We start from the raw sequence: 21738 nt of genomic DNA on the forward strand, positions 1-21738 counted from the left end.
AGGAGCAGGGCTGATACTGCTCATTCTTCTGTTTAGGGGGCAGTATCCATGCAGCTACTTCAAAAGTACCCTCTGCGTTTCATCATTATGTTGACATGGAGTTTTCAAGTACACTTTGTGGCAGGCCGTTCACCCGCTTATCTTATTTTTCACCCCGCGTTCTGTGCTGCGCCAGACTGACGCTGTTGCTTCACTACTCACTCCATACCAGGTGCCTTGTTCCTAAAGGGTCATTGCTATCTCTCAAGTAACCCACTCTACCCCTGGAGCGGCAGGGGGTGCTTGGGGTAGCCTGGGTTTCAGTGGCTTGTATCACGCGGATGTACAAGCGTACAGTGGGCACATGCTTGAAATTCTACTGAGATCTCGAATCTTATCTTCATACTGGTTAGGGTGACTAGATTTTCAGAAGCAACAAATGGGACGGCCACAGACATAAAAGTAGGACTCGATGAAATACTTTTATTATACTTCAACTGGACCCCTCAGTATTGTTTGTGTTGGATCAGTCCAGTTCTAGTTGCATCTGCTTAACAGATGTAGATTTTTGTGGTGTTCTTTTTTTCGTTATGGTTCTGCACATCAGTACTATCCACAGATGAGTCTTATAGCACAGCATGTGCCTGCCCACATAAATTAGGGATCCAGGCCATCACGCCATCTAAGATTTGACCTGATATATAGAACTAGAATCCACAGGAAGAAGGCAATGCCTATAAGACTTCCTGCTTTCAAGAGATAGTGCAGGGAGTCAGTGACTTCCGTAGTTACCCATCTTTGAATTCTGGTAACCGAGACTGTTATTCTGTTAAGGACGATAGATTTAGAGCCCTCAAATTAGGGAACAGTAATGCCTGTAACATACCAAAATTAGAACAAGAATTGGCATAGCCAATAGGTCTCGCCTTTGGGACCTTATAAGTGTTTAGTTATGCAGCACAATATCCTTGGTGCAACAACATTAACTGTTGCTTGGCTAAACACGTAAAAGGTCCCAAAGGGGAGACCTATTGTCTATGCCAATGCTTGTTCTAATGGAGATCATGCATGCCTGACCTGTGGTGGGTCTACTGAAACTGGGGCACGTTATGTTCTTTTTCCTAAGGTACAGCTTGGCTAGGTCAAAATGGATTTAAACTATGCGTAGAAATTTGGGGTTTGCCAGGCATATGGAGGCCTTGTGAATGCTCCAAACTGACACTAGCCAGCATATGTATTTGCAGTGTCAAAATATTTGCAAGCAATATGGCGTATTAGGAAGAATCTAATCTGCTTCAGTTAACCACATCACCTTGGACTACAAATAGCAATAACAATTTGAAAAAAGGCACAAACACTTTAATTCCAAAAGATCAAGGGCTTGGTCCCAATATTTGATCCTTAATGTTTCGAAAAATAATATTTATATTGCGTGTTTGGGTATGCACAGGATATGTACATTTAAATCACCTATTTGAGTGTTACTACCCACACATCACCAACCACATGTGGACAATCACTATGTGAAATTGTGTCAATCTAATTTTTAAAGACGTTTTAACATTTTTAATGTTTTAACGAATATGGAGAAGGATAATAAAGTCATTTTACTAATGGATTTGTATGTAAGAATTTGTATTTGAATTGCTTTTATTTGTTTTCTGTCTTTTATGGCGTAATGCAGAAATAAAGATTGCATAACATAACCTACTGCTTAATTTGCACTGAAAAATACCTTAAGTTGGAACAGTATTTTGTACACAGCAAATAGAGCCTGGCCTAGAAACACGGCTTTCTGAAAATATATATCCTGCAGCTTTATGCACCATCATCCTGTAGTGCACCTCTTGGGTTTAGACATTGTACGCGCTCGGGTTCTGCCTTTGTACACAGAATTACTCAGACTGTTTGAATATTAGGAAGAAAGTATTCTTGGTATGCAAGACAAAAACTGGATTAAGGCAGGTGAATACTTAGTGATCCAAGAGTGACACCTCCATTGAAAGAGCCTGCAAAGAATAAGATACAATTTGCAGCACAAAATCATGCAGGATTTGTTTTCTCGCTGTGAACATCCAGTACTGGCCCTCCCACTAACTTAGAGTCACACTTACTAGAGCTCCCTTGTAGGCACCAAAAATGTCAGTCCCTTTTCAAGACTGCTGAATACTGTTGGTAACTATGTAAGTATGTTGGCCATCAAGTGTTTGAAGTCCCAAAGAGGAATAAAAAAAAAGAAAAAGAGCAATGGTAACACCATTAGCTCTCCTCTAAGAATCCATGTGCTAAGTTATTGCCAATGGTGGCATTTGAGGAAAAGAAGCAAGATAAAAAAAAATGAAGGACACCGTTTTCTAAAGCTATCTTGACTTTCATATTGAATTCAATTTTTCCCAATTGCTATAAAAGGCGTGTTTACTTTTCAGATTTCAAGCAGGAAACTGAAAATCACTGTAAACATGGTTGAGCTTAAGAATAGGGAACTGTACTTAACAGCTGTCTGAAAATTGTAAAAAAAAAAAAAAATCAAGGAAAATGCTTGCCATTTACTTTTTATTAGAATTGGAACTGGCACAAATGTTTCATTTTGCTTCTGTGCCACCTCCCCAGAAAGCATCCGGAAGAAGAGACCTTTTACAGTCGCTCATCTCCCTTAAACTGTGGCTGAGTGAGAGCACTTGCTTGGCACACCCTCTCTCCCAGCACCATAAGCGATGCCTTTGTGTGCCATGGCCTTTGCTTTGGTGCAACATGTGGAAGATAGGAGATAAGAAACGAAACATTACAACGTCAGATCTTTGGATAAACATGGCCCTGTTGCTGTGCTGTATACAACAATTGGGTGGGGGTGGTGACTGACTGAAGGGGGCCAGGGATGTGAGGTATAAGCAGTACACGTGGAGAGCAATAAAAAAAACCACTGGAATGCTAAAAGAAAACAAGGGCGCGCCTTGCAGTGAAAGTTTACAACAAAAAAAAGGCATGCAGGCTACAGGGGGAGAGAGAGGCGGAGGGGTGCGCCCGCGAGTGGTGCGCACGCGCTGGGGAGAGCAGTCTTCTCTTTTTCAAAGCACATACTTGTGCTCGTGGCGCGCCGCTGCACACTCCCGCAAGGAGTATGAGCATGTGCTTTGAAAAAGAGCTGCACGACGGCTTAAGGTCTCCTAAGCAGCGCATGCGCGCAGCGTAGGCGAGACCTAAAAACTATTGAGCGCTATGTAAAAAAAAAAAAATGAGTTATTCTTATCATCCTGTTTGAAATGCTTAGTTTGGCTGTGCCAATTAAAACAATTTCTGTTTGACTGTTCATTAGTAGGGACAAGAATCAGAACAATGTGTGTGTTTTTATATGTGAATTTAGGGGGGTGGGTAATAGTACCCTTATTACCCCATCCCGCAAACAGTTAACATCTTTTAATTTCACTGTAGTGTGCACTGCGTGTTGTATTATACACCTAGGAAACCCAATAAAAACGTTCCTATAAAAAATAATGTTGAATTTTTCATCCTGCCATTAAGCGCCTTTGCCTCTAGTCAATAGTTGAGTGACGGGCAATTAACAGGAGTTAATGACGTTTAAATCGAGTTTGAACCTCTGTTTACACCCTAAAGCAGGGGATAATAATGCTTAATTAGTGTTCAGCATGAAAATCCAATGATCCACCTGGAAAAATACACTAGTTTAACAGTAAACAATACTTTGCTTAGAGCAACAAAAAAAAACCTTCTCCACACAAACCTTCCTATGGTCATTTTTCCACTGAATATATGAACATCTCTGCCTGTAGAGCTATGCTTTTAACTGGAATGACCACGATTTGACAAACAGTTGAAAACACCTATATTCTCTCCCAAGATCATAACACAGTCAAACAAAAAATTTACCATTTTCTTTTTTGTTATCTAACAATAATGTAATGCTTTGCCGTCTTGTATTGCTTCTCATTTGTTAACATTCTCATTAGGGTTCATCATCATTTGCAAAGCCCTCTTGCTCACAGTTTGAGGTGAAGTCTATGCTACAGAAATACTTCTATTTATAAGGTTTAGTGATGGGCAAATCAGTGTCCACAGCCCATTTGTGCTCACCCACAAATTTCCCTTTGTGGTGTGCTGTACCATGGATCATGCAGGTAGATGCTTAAGGTGAGAAGCCAGCTGAGAATATGTGTAGAAGACAGACATGGAAGTGCCAGAAGCCGCTGAAAGACATGAAAGTGCCAGGAACCACATCTCACAATGATACAGGAGTGTGATCCACAGATCTTGCCCATATGAATATCTGCTCTACCTGAAGATGCCCTCTGTCTGGTCTCCGTTGAGGGCCAGCACCTCCTCCGAAAGCCTGGTCTGTACCCAAGGCAGCTGTCGGTCTGGGTACCGCTCCTTCTGCATGGTCATCACTTCCTGTAGAGAGCTGCTGAACATCGATGGGCTAAAAACAGCGTTCCTCGCATGCTTGATCTCTTCTAGAACTGGCTTCTTCAGGCCCTATATTGGGAGAAACCAAAAACATCATGTCAGTGAAACCCATCAAAAGCGGCCCATACATTATTTCAATTGTGATTCAGCTTCTTTGTCGCTCAGTGAATAAATGGCCGAAACGTATTGTAATCGAGAACACTCAGCACACCAAGTCCCCCCAGAATAAAACAATGTACTGTTTAATGCAACCAGAAGAAGACCAATGAGATCCAATAAATACTTTATGGATTCTCAGGACAATACACTAAAATACATAACCCTGGACTGTATTTATATAAGCAAAGGGCCAAAACGCAATGAAAAAACAGCAAAGACTCTCTCGATTTTAATCAAGTCTGTACTAAAATAAGCTTTACTTTTGCTCAATTTTCTAAAAAAGCTCAAGTCTCAAAAGAAAATATAATTTCATATGGTTGGTCATAGTGGTTTCCCAAATAAGACTATTTTCTAAACCTAAAATTAACAAAAATAATACCAAATCTGTGAATTATGGATTATCAACCATTTAAAATAGAAAATTAATCTTGGTAACATGCAGTATTGTGAAATAATGCTATGCGAAGTTCTCCTAACATTTAACACTGTTTTTAGTGGTACTGAAAAAGCTACCCAACTGCACCTGTGGTACAGTTCTAGCATGAATCAAAAAGGTAATGGCTAGAAAACTTGTATCGATCTCAGCCACTGGCGATCACAAGGGCTGCATTCCAGTTCATCGTTTTTCACCCACTACCATGGCATTCTAGAAAGAGGCCGGCCTTATGCAAATCAGAACTGACCCTGCAAATCATGGGAGCAGACAAATCCTGCAGGGCGATGGACTTAGTTGTGGCCCTAGAAATTAACAGTAGCTGAGATTAGTTCAACCATTACACCCATCAGTTTTTGTAATCCTCCCTGCAACAACCTAAGTGTGAAAGGTATGTCCCGGCATGGGTTTTGCGTAGGGTGTGAGCCTGCTGAATTGTCGGAATTTGGCAACTCCGTGTTACTCTTGTAACAGAGTTCTGGCACTTTGGCATCCCCTTGCACCATTCTCTAACGTGAGCAGTTGGGGTGCGAGGGCTGCTTCTCGGGTAGATTTGCTGCTTTTCAAGTAGATGTTCTATTCCGCAGCACAATCAACTCGAATGGGTGCGCGCCCTTGCGTACCACATGGTGCCATTCGCGCAGATTTAGCACTAAATTGCAGTGCAAGCAGCACAACATGCAAATTTACGCACAGTCACTGAACTCTGCAGAATCTGGTGGAGTTTTCAATTAACTCTGCAAGTTCCGCCCACCCCTAGTCTTGCGCTCACTGTGCCACTGGAACTAAGCTGCAACCTACTGACGAGGCAAAAATAGTCCAAAATGGGTCTAGGTTTGTTTGTCTTCTGGTTCAGAGGCCAGAGTAATTACCAGTGGCTGAGATTAATACTTTCGGTGCTGATGACGGCTCCCAGTCTTCATGAGTCACGGTGAGCATGTGCTGATGACGGCTGGGAACCGTCATGACCACGCTCGCGATCGGAATGTCCAGCACCGGCACGGAATTCCAGCCGCAGCCAAGGAGTTAATCCAAGAATTCCACCCATCACTATTTTGTATTCCTTAGTACAGTGCTAGAATGCATGTCTCCAGGACCTACTGTACTAACAGTTGTATTTCTTTTCTTTTATAAATTAGCTCACATTGCTCCCCACTCCAAATTTGCTCTTCCACAAAACGCCTGGGGACCCTCATCTTCGAAGTCCATTGAGAATGCAGAGTAAAAGTTAAAAGCATCCTTATTGCAGTCTTTAAAATTCACAGTGCAGTCCCTAGCATCCTTATTAAAGTCCCAGGCATCCCTATTAAAGTCCCAGGCATCCTTATTGTGTCCCAAGCATCCATTCCGCAGTCCAAAGTACCCCTACTACACTCTCCAGAATCCTGATTTCAGTCCCAACATCCTTACTCCAGCCCAAAGCATCCATATTGGAATCCTAAGCACCCTGACTGCAGTCACTGGCATCCGTATTTCAGTCCTAACATCCTAACTCCAGCCCAAAGCATCCTCTGTTTGAGGAGCGTCCATCGTGGCTGGATCCATGCCTGATTTGTACACTATCCGCATAAAGTAAGTTTGCATCAAGTGAAGCTGAATAAAAATAATTGACAATCGGTGGATAAGACCCTACCGCTCTAGCTTGTTGGGATATTCCTTGGTGACCTGCAATGTCCTCATCACAACAGAGGGGCTACTAGAACCCGGGAGTTAGGATGCTCCAACACCTAATAGAGCCGTTCAGAATGATCCGCATCAATGTTCTGCATAAGAATCTGCAGCAGAGGATGTCACGGCTACCAAAACAAACCCAATGGTAAGAGTGTCAAGCACTGCATTACTAAAGCACCACTGCAGAAAAGTAATTTAACATTTTCAAAAAGAAGAAGAATTTGTACTTGTAAAGCGCACTAATACCCCAACTGGGGTGTCCTGGCGCTGTAACGCATACCGCTGTGGAACCCTTCCTGGCTTTTCCCTGTGAAATGTCCACTCCTGGGCACCCCCAAGGTGAAGCCAGGCATCCCAGCGCTGTTGGGGCCGTTGTGGAGATTAAGCAAGCTATTGCCCAGAGTTGCAGAGTGGGACCCATGATTAGGAGACATGCTTGCATAGAAAGCAGTCAGTACAGGTTCAGCTAGGAAGAACCTACCATTCAAGCCAAAGAAATGGAAAAGATGGAAAAGTCCTTCAGCACACTCACCCAGACACACAAAACACTTCAAAAAATCTTTACCTGCATCAAAATACTATTACTTTCAAACTAACGTCCATAAACATTTCTAAGTATTGGACAGACTCTCTGCTACCCTCACACAATCAGATACAACATGCACAAACCAACTGTAGGATTCCTAGATCTGAACAAAATGGCAAACCAGATTAAAATAAGGCTACAGTCAGTGGTGTTACACAAGCTCCCACACAGCTCTAGGTGTGGGGCAGGAGTGTAACACAGGCCCCTGCAGTGCAGGAGGGCCCTTCAGGGGCCCCTCAAACCTTTGGGAGCCCTCAGTTAGCGCTAGACCAATGAATATATATGTGAGATATATGGGAGACTGAGAGAGGTGTAGCAGACACTACATTTCAGGGGGGGGGGGGGCAGGGGGACAGGGATAGCCTTTGGGACTTTCTATTGACAATAATCAAATTGTCCATGGGGTGCGAGCCACAGATTCCGATAAATGTGTGCAATTGCATAGTTTTGAAGTGAAATAGAAAGACAAGCATGTAGTCACATAGTGCAATGTTTTATTGGTATTTACACTCTGCACAATAATTAGAGTAAAATGTGAAAAACATGTTTATGTTCAAAAGGGTTCTTGGTGTTAAGGGTTTTAAAGAGGTTTTAGTGCTCTGGTGTGGGGTAAGGAAGAGGGTAGTAAGGGCAGTAAATGTGTTTTAAAGCTCAGGAGTGAGGTTGAATACAGAGTAGTAGGGGTATAAAGTGGTTTTTGTAGGATTCAGAGGTAAATGGTTGTAAGACTTTTTCATTACTGCAATGGGCAGGTAGAGGGGTAGAAATTGGTACCTTCCTCATGGCCAGTCTCAAATATTGTTGGACTTGGCCTTTCCCCCCAAAATTTTTCGCTTTTGACCCCCTTGTTTAGGATCTCTCCCCCATGGGATTAAACCTGTATAGGCCATGAGTGGTGTGAGACACCTTGTTAAATTTGTAATGCTATGAATGGTGTGAGCACTTGTACATTTCCCCATTTTAAAAATGCACCTGACTAAAATGTACTGTGTTTAAAATGGATGCCATGGCCATGGGTTTTGCCACCGGACTGGCATAGGTCAGCGGTCTAGGTAATATTACCCAGCCACCCCTAGCTTTTGGAGGGAAAGCCTGGCACTCAGGGTGCTCACCCCCTCCCCTTGAGCCAGTTTAGGCCAGCTTTGCCAACATTCTAGAAGGTTCTGGCACTGCCTGGGAGGAGGGTATAAGTAAGGGGGAAGTGCCACTAGAGAGTCAGTCAGCGCTGGGGACAAGAAAGAGAGGGGACCTGCTGTGAGGTTCTACCGCCACATGGGCCTGTGAGCTGGGCCCTGCTCCCCTAGAACCCTCCCCTCTGCTGTCCCCACGGGCCCCTGACAAAGGAGGGCCCCTACCCAGGACACTGACGCTGTGTGGACCTGGAACTGCGCCAGCGCACCAGAAGCCCCAGGAGGTGAGGAGTGTGCCCCTGGGCTGCTTGGAGGAACTGTTGCCCCTTGTGAGGTACTGCCTATCAAGTGCTATTCTGGGGAGGTTGATGCCCCCAAGGAAGTTGTGGTCCCCTGTGGAAGCTCTGACGCTGTGAGGAACTGCCTGCCTAGCGCTGTGTGCTGGAAGCGCCGAAGTTGTGTGTCCCGAGGAGAGGAGCTAAGCGCTGTGAAAAGCGCCCTCTTTCTGAGTAGAATAGCGCCGTGCATTGGCGCGCTGATTTGATGTTCCAAAGAATTAATTAGAGGGAGCCTACCCCTTATTGCCGCCAATATCACCGCCGCAGCCCTAGGAGTGTTGGCGCTGCCTTGCGCCGGTGGTAAATAGGCAGAAATCACTGCCGCGGCCCGGCGCTGTCGTGGGGACCCCACCCCACTGCTGTGGGCACCGTTGCGGCTGCCCCCAGTGCCAGGAGAGGGCCGCCGAAGTGAAGAAAGGGGCCGCATCAGGCCCTGAGGCTGCCGACACTCACGTCACGTGACGGGGGCGCCCGGCCGCGTCATCGGCCCATCCCCGCCAATGCCGCGCAGGGATTGGCTGCCGGCCTGGGTGTCCGGGAAGGCAGAAAGAAGCCGAGTCTAAGCCCCGGGTCCCCGTGAGGTAGGAGGGGGACCCGGGTGAAGCGCCGTTGCGGGGCCCCCGTGCAGAGCAGGGAGCCCCGGGAGAAGCGACCGGAGCGGGAGGCCACCCCGCCGGTCTGTGCCCCTGAGACAGGGGCCGGTGAGTTAGGCGGGGCCGGGGCACACTGTCGGTGCCAGCCCCGCCTCCCAGCCTGAGGCGGCCGGAGGAGCAGAGAGACTGTGGGGCTCCCGTGAGGACGAGGGAGCCCCGCTTGGGCCGCCCAGAGGCGTAGTGACCCCCCCCGGGCCCCCGAGAGGAGGAGGGGCCAGAGTGACGCCACGGGAAGGGGGGGCCTCGAGGCACATTGCCGGTGCCTGCCCCTCCCCCGGAAAGGAGAGCTGCGCCCTACTGTGGAGAGCCCCGGGACCCTGAGAAAGGGGGGGGAGCCTGGGAGAGGCCCAAAGCCAGCGGGAGTTGTTTCGCGGGGCCCCCATAGTGAAGAGGGAGCCTGATGTTTTTCCCTTACAGGGGTTGGGTTGGCGTTATCGTGCATGATGTATATCTATGCTAATGTGGTATTTTGCAATTACAGCCTACCCCTAAGGATGAGAGTCTGAGTTGGCCTCGCCAGATTGGCCCCAGATCTAATGTCATTTTAAACATTCCTCTTTATTTGCAGCTATGAACTTACAGACTCAGACCTTACTCCCCATGTAAATAATCCCCTTGATACACTTGGCTCTGGTGCCAGTTGGCACCGTGTTATGATACCACTGTTGATGCATTTTTGCTTTGCAGGTTGGAGACACTAAACTTCTTAATTTTCCAACTTAAACTGGTGTCCTGCCTCTTTGTGGCGTGCCTGTTGTGTTGTCTGTTGGTACTGCGTGAGTGCTTCACATGTCCTCCGAAGTTTGGCCTGCCCGATTGGTTCCATGCTACCCCCTTGGAAATTTGGGTAACCCCCATTTTTTACAAATATGTATGCCGTTTTGATGAGCCCTATTTTTGCTACCTATAGAACTCGTGCACGTTACCCCTGCTAGCCCTGCTGACTCATTTCAACAAGTAAAATTGGTATGCTCCCGATGGGCTTATTTAACTTACCAATAAGAACCTAATATATTGTACAAAGCGTACACAGGGCCTGTATGTTAAATGTCACCAGTGGGCTGCAGCACTCTTTTTCCCCAAAGTTTTATATAGCGCGAACTTGACCCAAAATCAGGTATCAGAGCGCTTAACATGAGCACCAGTTGCGTTACATGAGGACACATTCATTTCTGTTAGGCACGGGGAGATAACGTGCTTTGCCCAGAATCACAGGATGTGGAGCGTTGTTGCCGAGACTCAAACCCGGTTCCACCAGATTTGAAGTCCACCGCCCTAACCGTTAGGCTACACCCGGTCTACTCATTGTTTCATCCACTACAATGACCGAGGAAAGCACGTCTCCAGAGCTACCACTGTTGCCTGGCTGTGTAGTTTTAAACTGCCAATTCCACTTGTAAAAAACAAAACCTTTTAATAAACCTAAACCTTCCTTTTAAATATTAATTCTCCCCCTAAGGAAAGCCCGGTGCATGATATTTAAAAGTAGGGCATGTAGAAATGTAATACTGCACATGTCCTTACCGTGGAAAAAGCATAAAAGCTATTTTCACTGTAACAAGGCTGGCTGCTTCCACAGGGAATTACTGGGTTACATTATAACACCTAAAATGCTACTTTCAGATTGGCTAACAGCTAGATAAATATTTCAAGTACTCGCTTTAATAGTTAAAGAAAATCCAATGTAATGGTAAAGTCAAATTTTGTCTCACAATTATAGAAAAGGTATTTTTTAGGAAAGTTACCTTTCCCTGCCTAAAGTCTCTGGAAATCTTTCTTTAAGTATTCAACTGCCACCTGGCAGCTTGGTGACTCCCTTGCGTTGAAGTGTGAACTGCACCCAGGACAGGGACAATGGGCCTTGGGGGTGGGGAGGTGTTTTCCTCCCCTTGACACAATGTCTTGGGGGCTGCGCCCAGACCCTTGTTGTACTTTAAAGGGACCTCCCCTGTCACAGGTAGATGCAGCTCACACCTGGGCCTCACTCCCCATTATTCCTTCTAGTCAGCCAGGCACCAACTCCAGTGGGAGGGAGAGCTGCCCGAGAACTGATTTCGAGTGATCACTAGATGGGGCTGAGAGTGAGCGCCCCCTTTGACATTGGAGTGTCAAATCCTGCTTGAAAGTTACATCCTGTTTGACAGGTTTACTAGGGCTTTACACATAACGCTTGGGGGGGGGGGGGTGAGGTCACTTCAAAGAAGGGAAACAGAATGCCAAAATACTATGTGCGCCCACTGATTGGATACTGAAAGATCAGTGTTGATTTAACAAACTTTTCACTCTGTAGGGGGTTCAGCGACTGGCTAAAACTGGATGTTGGCATATGTGGGTAGACACTGGCATCATCACAGTACACTCCTCATGCACACCTTACCCTCAGAGCCCAAGTTCACTGTGGCAGAAGACTTGAGCCACTTTGAAAATGCCCAAAGTGCATAGGGTTAGCCCCAGGAACCTTACCCCATTGGTTAGGGTGTACCCTGGGGTCATTCCCACCCACAAGATGAGGCTAGGCATAAATGTGGTATCCCAGGCACCCACTTCAGAACACTCCTGCGTAAGATCAGAAGAGGATTGAACCTTCTATCTGAGACCCGAGAATAGCATAAAAGGACTGGACCTACTCTCACTCATGTACCCACGAAAAAAAAGTGGAAAGTCAGAAGGCTGACCTCCTGTTTATGCTACAGGGACACAACAAGCGCCAAGAGGCCTTTCTTGCAACTGCCCAGCTGATCTGTGGCAACTGGACCTGGTTTGGAATCTGCCTGCCAACCTTTGAGCTTCTAAGTGCCTCCAACGAGGTCCTCAAAGGCTTTTGAAGTGTACTCCAGTGGTGGATTGGAACTTGAAGGACTAAAGCTAGAAGGTAATATCTTTGCCTAGGATGAACCTGGTTGGTGTATGTGACCGGTGCTCCGTAAGTGTCAATTTGCAACTAAGTCCTGGGCTTCCGTGACCATTGACTGTCATTTGCACTTTGTGTTCCTCGGTGTTATTTCTACTAAAAATTATAAAGTTCAAATCTCTAGTTCCCCATATTGAATTGTTCATTAAAATCTACTCTACTTTTATAAATCTTTTTGTGGGGCTTTATTGTTTTGCATTTTGACTTCATTACTGTATACATACTTAACATATTGCCTCTATATTAAGCCCATCTGCTCTGTGGCATACCTACCAGGGGGTTGAGTTCAGGTTCAAACAGTGACTTTAGTGGTTCATCCTCACAAGGATTGTGCATAAAACCTGAAGTGGGTATTTGCACCTCTCAACTAAAAACCTATACAGGGGTTTTAGTGTTTAGAGGTGAGTAGTGGTATAGGGGGTAGGTACAGGTAAAGAGAGGTTTGGGGTTTTAGAGTTCAGGGGCAGGTAGAAGTAAATGGAGGTCAGGTGATTTTAGGCTTTAAGAGAGAATAGGAATAAGAGGTTTTTAGGGTTCAGGGGCGGGTCGAGGAAAAGGGAGGTATTGGGTTTTTAGGTTTCAGGACTTGTAGAGCTAAAGCCTGGTCTGTTGGCTCAGTGGACTAATGCGTCCATTGCAGGGGCCTGTGTTCGACCTCATGGTTATTGGTTCAAATCCCAGCAGGTCCACTCAGCCTTTCATCCATCTGAGGTCGATAAAATGAGTACCATTGAGTTGGGTATCAATAAACATCTGATAATCAGCGCCAAGACACCTACGGGTAATTGTGCGCTTTACAAATACACCTGTTATGTTATCTTATGTTATGTTATGTTATGTTATGTTATGTTATGTTATGTTATGTTATGTTATGTAAGGGGTTTCCAGGGTTCATATGCTGTTAGTGTCAAAAGGAGGTAAAGGGTTTTTAGGGGGCAGGGGTTGGTAGAGGTAAAGTGCGGTAGGAGGTTCTTCGGGTTCAGGGGCATGCAGATGTAAATGGAAATTAGGGGGTTTTATGGTTCTGGGAAAGGCAGAGGTAGTCTAAGGGTTTTTTAGGGTTGAGCGGTGGGTACAGGTAAAGGGGGAGAGGAGTTTTAGGGTTGTATGGCAAGTAAAGGGAAGTAAGGGCTTTTAGGATTTAGAGTCAGGTTAAGGTAAAAGGAGGTAAGGGGATTCTAGGGTTCAGGGGCGTGTGGAGGTAAAGGGTGGTAGGAGGCATTTAGGGTTCACAGGTGACTAGAGGCAAAGGAAGGCAATGGGTTTTTAGGGTTCAGCGGAGGGAAGAGGTAAAGACTAGCAAGGGTTTTTAGGGTTCGGCGGGTAGAGGAACATGGAGGAACTGAGATTTAGGGTTCAGAGGAAGGTGAAGGTAAAGGCCTTTTAAGGTTCAGAGTTGGGTAAAGGTAAAGATTGCCAAGAGAGTTACATACACTGAAAAAATAAAGTTTTCAGGTGTGGGTAGAAGTCAAGGGAAGTATGTTTTTTGTTAAGGTTTAAGGGTGGGAAGAGGTAAAGGGAGGTAAGGAACTTTTAAGCTTATTTGGTTGGCAGAGTTAATTAAGTTAAGGGTTTTTTAGGGTTCACGGGTGGGTAGAGGTAAAGGGAGGTAAGGGATTTCTAGAGTTCAGGGGTGGGTAAAGGAAGGTAAGGACTGTTTAAGGTTTAGGGGTGGGTGGAGGTAAAAGTGGGTTAGGAGGTTTTAAGGTCCAAAGGCAGGTCGAGGTAATGGGAGGTAAGAGGATGTTAGGGTTCAGAGGCAAGCTGAATGAAAGGGAAGTAAGGGGGGTTTAAGGTTCAGAAGAGGAAAGAGGTAAAGGGTGCCAAAGGAATTGTAGGGTTCAGTAGTGGGTAGAGGTCAAGGGAGTTAAGGGACTTTTAGGGTTTTGTAGCAGGTTGAGGTAAAGGGCGTTACGGGGATTCTAGAGTTCATGAGCGGGTAAAGCTAAAGGGAAGTAAGGACATTCTATGGTTCAGAGGTACGTAGAGATAAAGGGTTTTTAAGATTGAGGGTCTGGTACAGGTAAGAGGTTTTTGAGATTCAGGAAAGGGAAGAGGTAAAGGGTGCAAAGGGGGTTTTAGAGTTCAGGGGTGAATAGAGGTAATGGTTTAGGAGGGTTCTGGGGTGGTTGAAGTAAGGTAAGGGTTTTCTACAGTTCAAATTCTGGTAGTGTTAAAGGGAGGCAGGAGTTGTTAGGGGGTAGCAGTGGGTAAAGGGAGTTAAGGGGTTTTGATGGTTGTAGGGCAGGAAGAGGCAAGCTACGGGTTTTTTAGTGTTCAGGGATAGGTAGAGGTAAAGGGAGGAGAGGGGTTTTAGTGATGGCGCGTAGTGATTTTCATTATATGTGTCATGTTAGCATGCAACAATGAAAGGCTTTCAACGCTTGAGTCAAGATGCCAGTTTGAATTCTTCTCGCGGTGTTGAAGATTTTCTACTCTCTGCAGCTCAAAGGGAGACAGCTCTTGTGGTAGAGTCTGACTTTGAAATCCAAGAAATTCTACTTGAGGCAGACTATCAAAAGCAAGTTTGTGGCAGTGACAGGCAGAGCTGAAGTCTTATCTGATATTTCATGTGTCACTTGAAGGGTTTGAAGGCAGGGGATTACCGCGGAGGCGGTGGGGCTTTGCTAGTTCTATTACCATCCTGTGAACCTCTTATCAAAAACTGCAGGCACCGACCCAAACAGCAGGCAAATGGTGCATTCTGTACACAGTACTGCATCAAGAGGAGCAGATATGCATGCAGTGCACTGCTCCACATTAAGAGGTGTAGATATGAACGGGGTGCACTGCTCCACATCAAGAAGGTAAAATTCAAGACATCCAATGCACCACTCTACATGTAGCATTGAAGAAAAGCATGCAGTGTGCCACTGTATATAAAGAGCTGCAGTTAAGATGCATGCACTGCACTGCTCTACATCAAGAGCTGTAGATGAGATGCACGGAGTGCATCACTCTACATCAAGAGCTGAAGAGCAAGGCTGGCAAAGTCCCAAGACTGGAGGATTCTTGGGAGAGCGCTCAACCTAGCTGGCCAAGTCTCAAGAATGGTTGAGTCTGGGGATAGAGTTACACCTGGCTGGTGAAGTCTCAAGACTGGCGGAGTCTTGGGAGAGCGCTCCACCCGGCTGGGTAAGTCGAGAGCATGCACAGTCACCGACATGGGGAGTCTTTAAGATACATCTTCTAACTTTGTACTTGATGAACTACAGTGGTCTCCATCTAACCATTTACATTTATATTCACCCAAAAAACACATTTAAAAAAACATCATGTTTCACTTAGTGCAAACAATCTAACATTAACATGTAAAAAAACAAAAAAACTAAGAAAGTCCCAGAAAAAAATCACAGGTAAGGTAACATTATGGTTCCAATTCAAAAGTCCTTTAAATGTTCTAGTTATCGTCTGCTACATGTACCAATACTCACACGTCGCCTGGAAAAACAAAACTCACACTCAAATAGACGGCTCATGACCTCCCAAACTATATGACATATGCCATCAGGCTACCACAGCACCAGTGACATTATAGATCACCTTACTAGCTACATCACTATGGATACAGTACAGATTACAAGTTATATACAAACATTGAGCAGTGGGATGTGAACACTCAGGTACCTGAATACAGGGCATGGTTGCTAGCCAGCACGCAATAGCTGTGCACAGAAGGGACTAGACGCAGGCCCTGGCCTTGAAGAGACTCACCAGTGCATCCCAAGCGGCCGCCAGCCAACCGTAGATCACGTAACTCGATTTTGTATTTCCTTGAAATTCACAAATTTCTTGCAACTCAGTTCTTGCAGCCTGGGGACTTGTGCTGTTTGCAACTGACCTGTTTTGTGCCTTAATGAGTGCCCTGTTCTTTTCTTTTTTAATTCTCACTTATTTGTGTCCGTTCCTTATTAAACAATGGCAGCTGCATGCTTTAAATTTTTGAGAATTCAGAAGCTTACAATCCACTAACCTGTTTTTTCCTCATTTATGTCTGTATTTTTCCATGCCTCTGAGCACCTACTTACCCACTGTTGAGTCTTCGACTGGCAATTGCATGTTACCATTTCTTGGTGAATTTTTTTCTCGTTGTGCAAAACTTGCACTTTTTTGCAAATTTCGAGCGGGCAGAAAATAATTCATTCTTTCATCAGCCAATCACATTTCATCAAAAATGAAAATGTTATTAAAAGATTTTGCTACTTTCCAGATCATGAGTTTGACAGCCAAGATATGCTAATGAATTAACCCTTCCAAGCTGAACAAACACCTTTTTCAAGCACAAATTTCTCAAAAACGACTGAACGGATTTACATAGAATCAAAATAAAATACCCTTTTTGAAAGAAGTGGATATTTTGATGTAAACCCGTTCAGAGGTTTTTGCTATAGAGGAGTCCAAATTTCCTATGGGAATAAAAAATAAAGATGCATTTTTTTTAATCCCTTCACTACCACCTTTATTAATTTATCCCCACGCCCCTCATCAATCTACAAAAACTTGGCATGCCAAACCAAATATAAAAGTTATCTGGGTTCTCCATCCTCTTCCCAGCCGTCATGAGTCACGGTGGGCGTGTGCTCATGACGGCCGGGAGCCGTCATGACCACGCCCGCAATTGGAATATAGGAATGTCCAGCACAGCGGTGGAATTCGCGCCTCAGTGAAGAGGCTAGTGGCGTGCAAAATGTTGTGCAGATTCCTCCAACAATACCAAAGATATTAGCAATCCTAACAATGAACGACAGAGTATCTGTCACTAACTTTGTAATATAGATCAAAATACGTCAGAATGCTTGTGGATGCATGTCATATGAGATATATTGGTTATCACTTTTGATCTATTAATTACAGTTAACTAGGTATTTCTCCCTTTCAATCTAATAATATATTTATTATAATTATCAATATACATCTCCTTTTTAAAGCAAATGATTGCATATGTAGTGCACATCATTTACGATCTGTATCATATGCCTCTCACTATGGCACTAAGGTCTATTTAATGATACTAATTAAAATTATTTAAAACTAAAAAAACAACAACAAAAACTTTGCAATATACACGCACACAACAGTGCATGTATTTATAACAACCTTATTATTTTTCAATCAAAATTATCATTTCAGAGGTAGGTGGGTTTGTATCTTTAGACTATGACTCCTGTCTCTGCAGGATTAAGTTAAATGTACGAGTGTCTGATGAGTCTTTAAGACTTATCTCTCTCTTCTATATGTTGCTTGCATTATTTCAATAATTAATGTTTTCTCACACCATATTTATTCAATAGTATCCCTATTTATCTTTATAGTTGTATTATTTATTGGTGCATAGTATTTATCATATATGCATTCTCTTTGTTTTTCCCCCCATATATTCTGTATATTTATTCATATCATTCAAATTATAAATTATTAACTTTATTGTACTTATGATGCAATTTTCTCAAAATGTCAATAAAAAATTGTAACAAAAAAAGTACCAGTTTCCTGGAGTATAGTGATGCTCTCCCTAACCTCTAAAGTGCTACCTCTGATGACATCATCACTTTGCGTCGGATTCCTTCCTGGATCCCAGCGTCTCCCCGGATTGGTCTAGAGTGGATTTGTGCCAGTAATCTCCGTGACGTGGCTGCCAGCTCGCGCCGCCTTTGATCGCATTAGTCCATCTCGCGGATCAATGCCCCTTGAAAGGAGGCATCAGTGGTACAAGGAGGCTTGTGTTGATCCGGGGTACCGGCGAGGGGGAGGCTTTGAGGGTCTCCGGGGGGCAGCGCCTTCCTGCAGATGCTAAAGCATAGAACAGGAGATTATGCGCTGAGCCTGGCTTTGCAGGCACATTAAAGGGAAGAGAGGCAGACGCCTAATGCTCCCGCGCCCAGGCCTTCATTAACATGCTGCAGTGAGCACATGAAAGTTTATTCTAATGCGGCGCCGGCGGAACTTCGCAGTGTTTTTTTTTGTTGCTTTTTTTGTTGTTGATAGTTTCCAGCAGTAGAAGAGATTTCAATGAGGACGGGGAATTGTCTCTTATCGAAGGTTCGTTGAAAGAATTCTTGCAGCGATCTTTCCCATCTGCCAAAGCAAGAGTGTCAGGCAGCAGGATTTCTATTCCAGATAGAGCGGCAGGGAGTGGGAATTCTGTTTATGGAACAGAAAGGCATGAAGTAATTCAGGGGCGCAACTAGGTCTTAATTTCGGGGGGGGGCTAACATGGCAGAGGAAGGGGCGTGGCTAATGTAAATCAATGGGCGGGGCTAAAATGGCAGATAATCAGGATCGGTTAATGCTCAGGTCAAGCTGAGAAAAAAATGTGGTGAATTCTGCATTTGAAACTGGACAACAGTTAAAGCACACATTTTTGTTAGTTTGATGCATTGCCCCCCAAAACCCATACTCACCCTGAATCTTAAAATTACCCCTGGCACACCAAAACACATACCCACGCTGAACCCTAAAATTAACCCCCTCACATCCTAAAACCCATACCCGCCCTGAAATCTGTAATTACCCCTGGCACCCCAAAACCCATACCCACCCCACACCCTAAAATTACCCCCTGGCACCCCAAAACCCAATACCAACCTGAACCATAAAATCACCCCTCTGGAGCCCCAAAACCCAAACCCGCCCTGAACCTTAAATTACCCCTGGCACCCCAGAAACCATACCCATGCTGAACCATAAATTCCCCCTTGCCCCCCAAAATCCAAACCCACCCTGAACCTTAAAATTACCCCAGGCACCCCAAAACCCATACCCATGCTGAACCATAAATTCCCATCCAACACCCCATAACCCATACCCACCATGAACCCTAAAATAGCCCCCTAACATCCCAAACCCACACCTGCCCTGAACCCTAAAATTACCCCTGGCACACCAAAACACATACCCACGCTGAACCCTAAAATGTCCCCTGGCACCCCATACCCACCCTGAACCCTAAAATAGCCCCCTGACATCCCAAAACCCACACCTGCCCTAAACCCTAAAATTACCCCTGGCACCCCAAAACCCATACCCATGCTGAACCATAAATTCCCCCCGGCACCCCATAACCCATACCCACCCTGAACCATAAATTCCCCCCTGGCACCCCATAACCCATACCCACCCTGAACCCTAAAATTGCCCCGACACCCCAAAACCCACACCTGCCCTGAACCCTAAAATTACCCCTGGCACACCAAAACACATACCCACGCTGAACCCTAAAATGTCCCCTGGGACCCCATACCCACCCTGAACCCTAAAATAGCCCCCTGACATCCCAAAACCCACAGCTAGCCTAAACCCTAAAATTACCCCTGGCACCCCAAAACCCATACTCATGCTGAACCATAAATTCCCCCCGGCACCCCATAACCCATACCCACCCTGAACCATAAATTCCCCCCTGGCACTTCATAACCCATACCCACCCTGAACCCTAAAATTGCCTCCTGACACCCCAAAACCCACACCTGCCCTGAACCCTAAGCTTACCCCTGGCACATCAAAACACATGCCCGCTCAGAACCCTAAAATTACCCCCTGGCACCCCAATCCGTAACCCACCCGTAACCCACCCTGAACCATAAAATTACTCACTGGCACCCTAAAACCCACACCCACCCTGAACTCTAAAATTACCCAATAGCACCCCAAAAAAAAAATGAACACTACAAACTTACACTACATTTGCATATTTGGAGGGGACTGTCCTCTTTGAGGTTTCTATGTATGTAAGTCAAGAACAACATTCACAGTAACCTAGATATGTAGGCAGTAGGTAATGCTGTGCTGAAAAATGCATTTAAGTTACTGGAACTTACACAAACAAGCATTTGCAATGCAATAGGTCTCGCATTATTTAAGTTTGAGCTATTAGCATTGTAAATGGCAATTGTTTTTTGCTTTATGCTATAGTTTTTTTTTACATAAAAAGCTTCATATAACATATGTTTTATTAAAGTTATTTATGCAGTATCTAAATTTTGTTTGCATAAAACAGTATAATAATATCTTAGTAAAAAAGTCAAATATTTTAATGAAAATTCACCAAATGTTCATTTATGTGTTGGTTTTGAAAATAGCTATATTAATAGCTTTGTCATTTACAATGCCAATAGTTATAACTTTCGCAAATGTGACACCTATAGCATTTGTAATGCAACATTTGTATTTACGTGACTTAGATGTATTGATATTACAAATAACAATGGCTTTTAATTTTTTTAATACTTAATAAAAGTGATTGTAATTTATAATGGCAATAGCTTAAACTTTTGTAAATAACTTTTGTGAAGATTATGTTCAGTGTATTTTATTGTAACAAAATCCAAGAACAGAAGTGAAATATTAACATCTTTTTGTGACATTTGTAATAAAGCTTGAAACATTGAGAGAACATATTTGTGCTGTGGTGGTACTGAGTGATGCTGTGGTGGTGCTGAATGGGGCTGTGGTGATGCTGAGTGATGCAGTGGTGGTGCTGAGTGGTGCTATGGTGGTGCTGTGGTGGTGCTGAGTGATGCTGTGGTGGTGCTGAGTGGTGCTGTGGTGGTTCTGAGTGATGCTGTGGTGGTTCTGACTGATAATGTGGTGGTGCTGAGTGACTGTACTCACTGTCACTCTGCACTCACTGTCACTCTGCACTCACTGTCACTCTGCACTCACTGTCACTCTGCACGCACTCTGCACTCACTGTCACTCTGCACTCACTGTCACTCTGCACTCACTGTCACTCTGCACTCACTGTCACTCTGCACTCACTGTCACTCTACACTCACTGTCACTCTGCACGCACTCTGCACTCACTGTCACTCTGCACTCACTGTCACTCTGCACTCACTCTGCACTCACTGTCACTCTGCACTCACTGTCACTCTGCACTCACTGTCACTATGCACTCACTGTCACTCTGCACGCACTCTGCACTCACTGTCACTCTGCACTCACTGTCACTCTGCACTCACTGTCACTCTGCACTCACTGTCACTCTGCACTCACTGTCACTCTGCACTCACTGTCACTCTGCACTCATTGTCACTCTGCACGCACTCTGCACTCACTGTCACTCTGCACTCACTGTCACTCTGCACTCACTGTCACTCTGCACTCACTCTGCACTCACTGTCACTCTGCACTCACTGTCACTCTGCACTCACTGTCACTCTGCACTCACTGTCACTCTGCACTCACTGTCACTCTGCACTCACTGTCACTCTGCACTCACTGTCACTCTGCACTCACTGTCACTCTGCACTCATTGTCACTCTGCACGCACTCTGCACTCACTGTCACTCTGCACTCACTGTCACTCTGCACTCACTGTCACTCTGCACTCACTCTGCACTCACTGTCACTCTGCACTCACTGTCACTCTGCACTCACTGTCACTCTGCACTCACTGTCACTCTGCACTCACTGTCACTCTGCACTCACTGTCACTCCGCACTCACTGTCACTCCG

The 21738-nt window shown here is 45.0% G+C and overlaps 1 protein-coding gene across 1 annotated transcript in view; it reads right to left on the minus strand.

Annotated features, from left to right (window-relative positions):
* The window catches only part of ARHGAP39 (Rho GTPase activating protein 39), an 840128-nt gene that overhangs the window by 114280 nt on the left and 704110 nt on the right, over positions 1 to 21738 (minus strand). Inside the window, exon 7 of the mRNA XM_086966339.1 lies at positions 4271 to 4470. Within this exon, the coding sequence (XP_086822465.1) occupies positions 4271 to 4470 (200 nt within the window). The remainder of the gene's footprint in view (positions 1 to 4270; positions 4471 to 21738) is intronic.

The sequence above is a fragment of the Lissotriton vulgaris genome, chromosome 4_1 (genome assembly GCF_964263255.1).
Source record: "Lissotriton vulgaris chromosome 4_1, aLisVul1.2, whole genome shotgun sequence".
In the NCBI taxonomy this organism is placed as follows: domain Eukaryota; kingdom Metazoa; phylum Chordata; class Amphibia; order Caudata; family Salamandridae; genus Lissotriton; species Lissotriton vulgaris.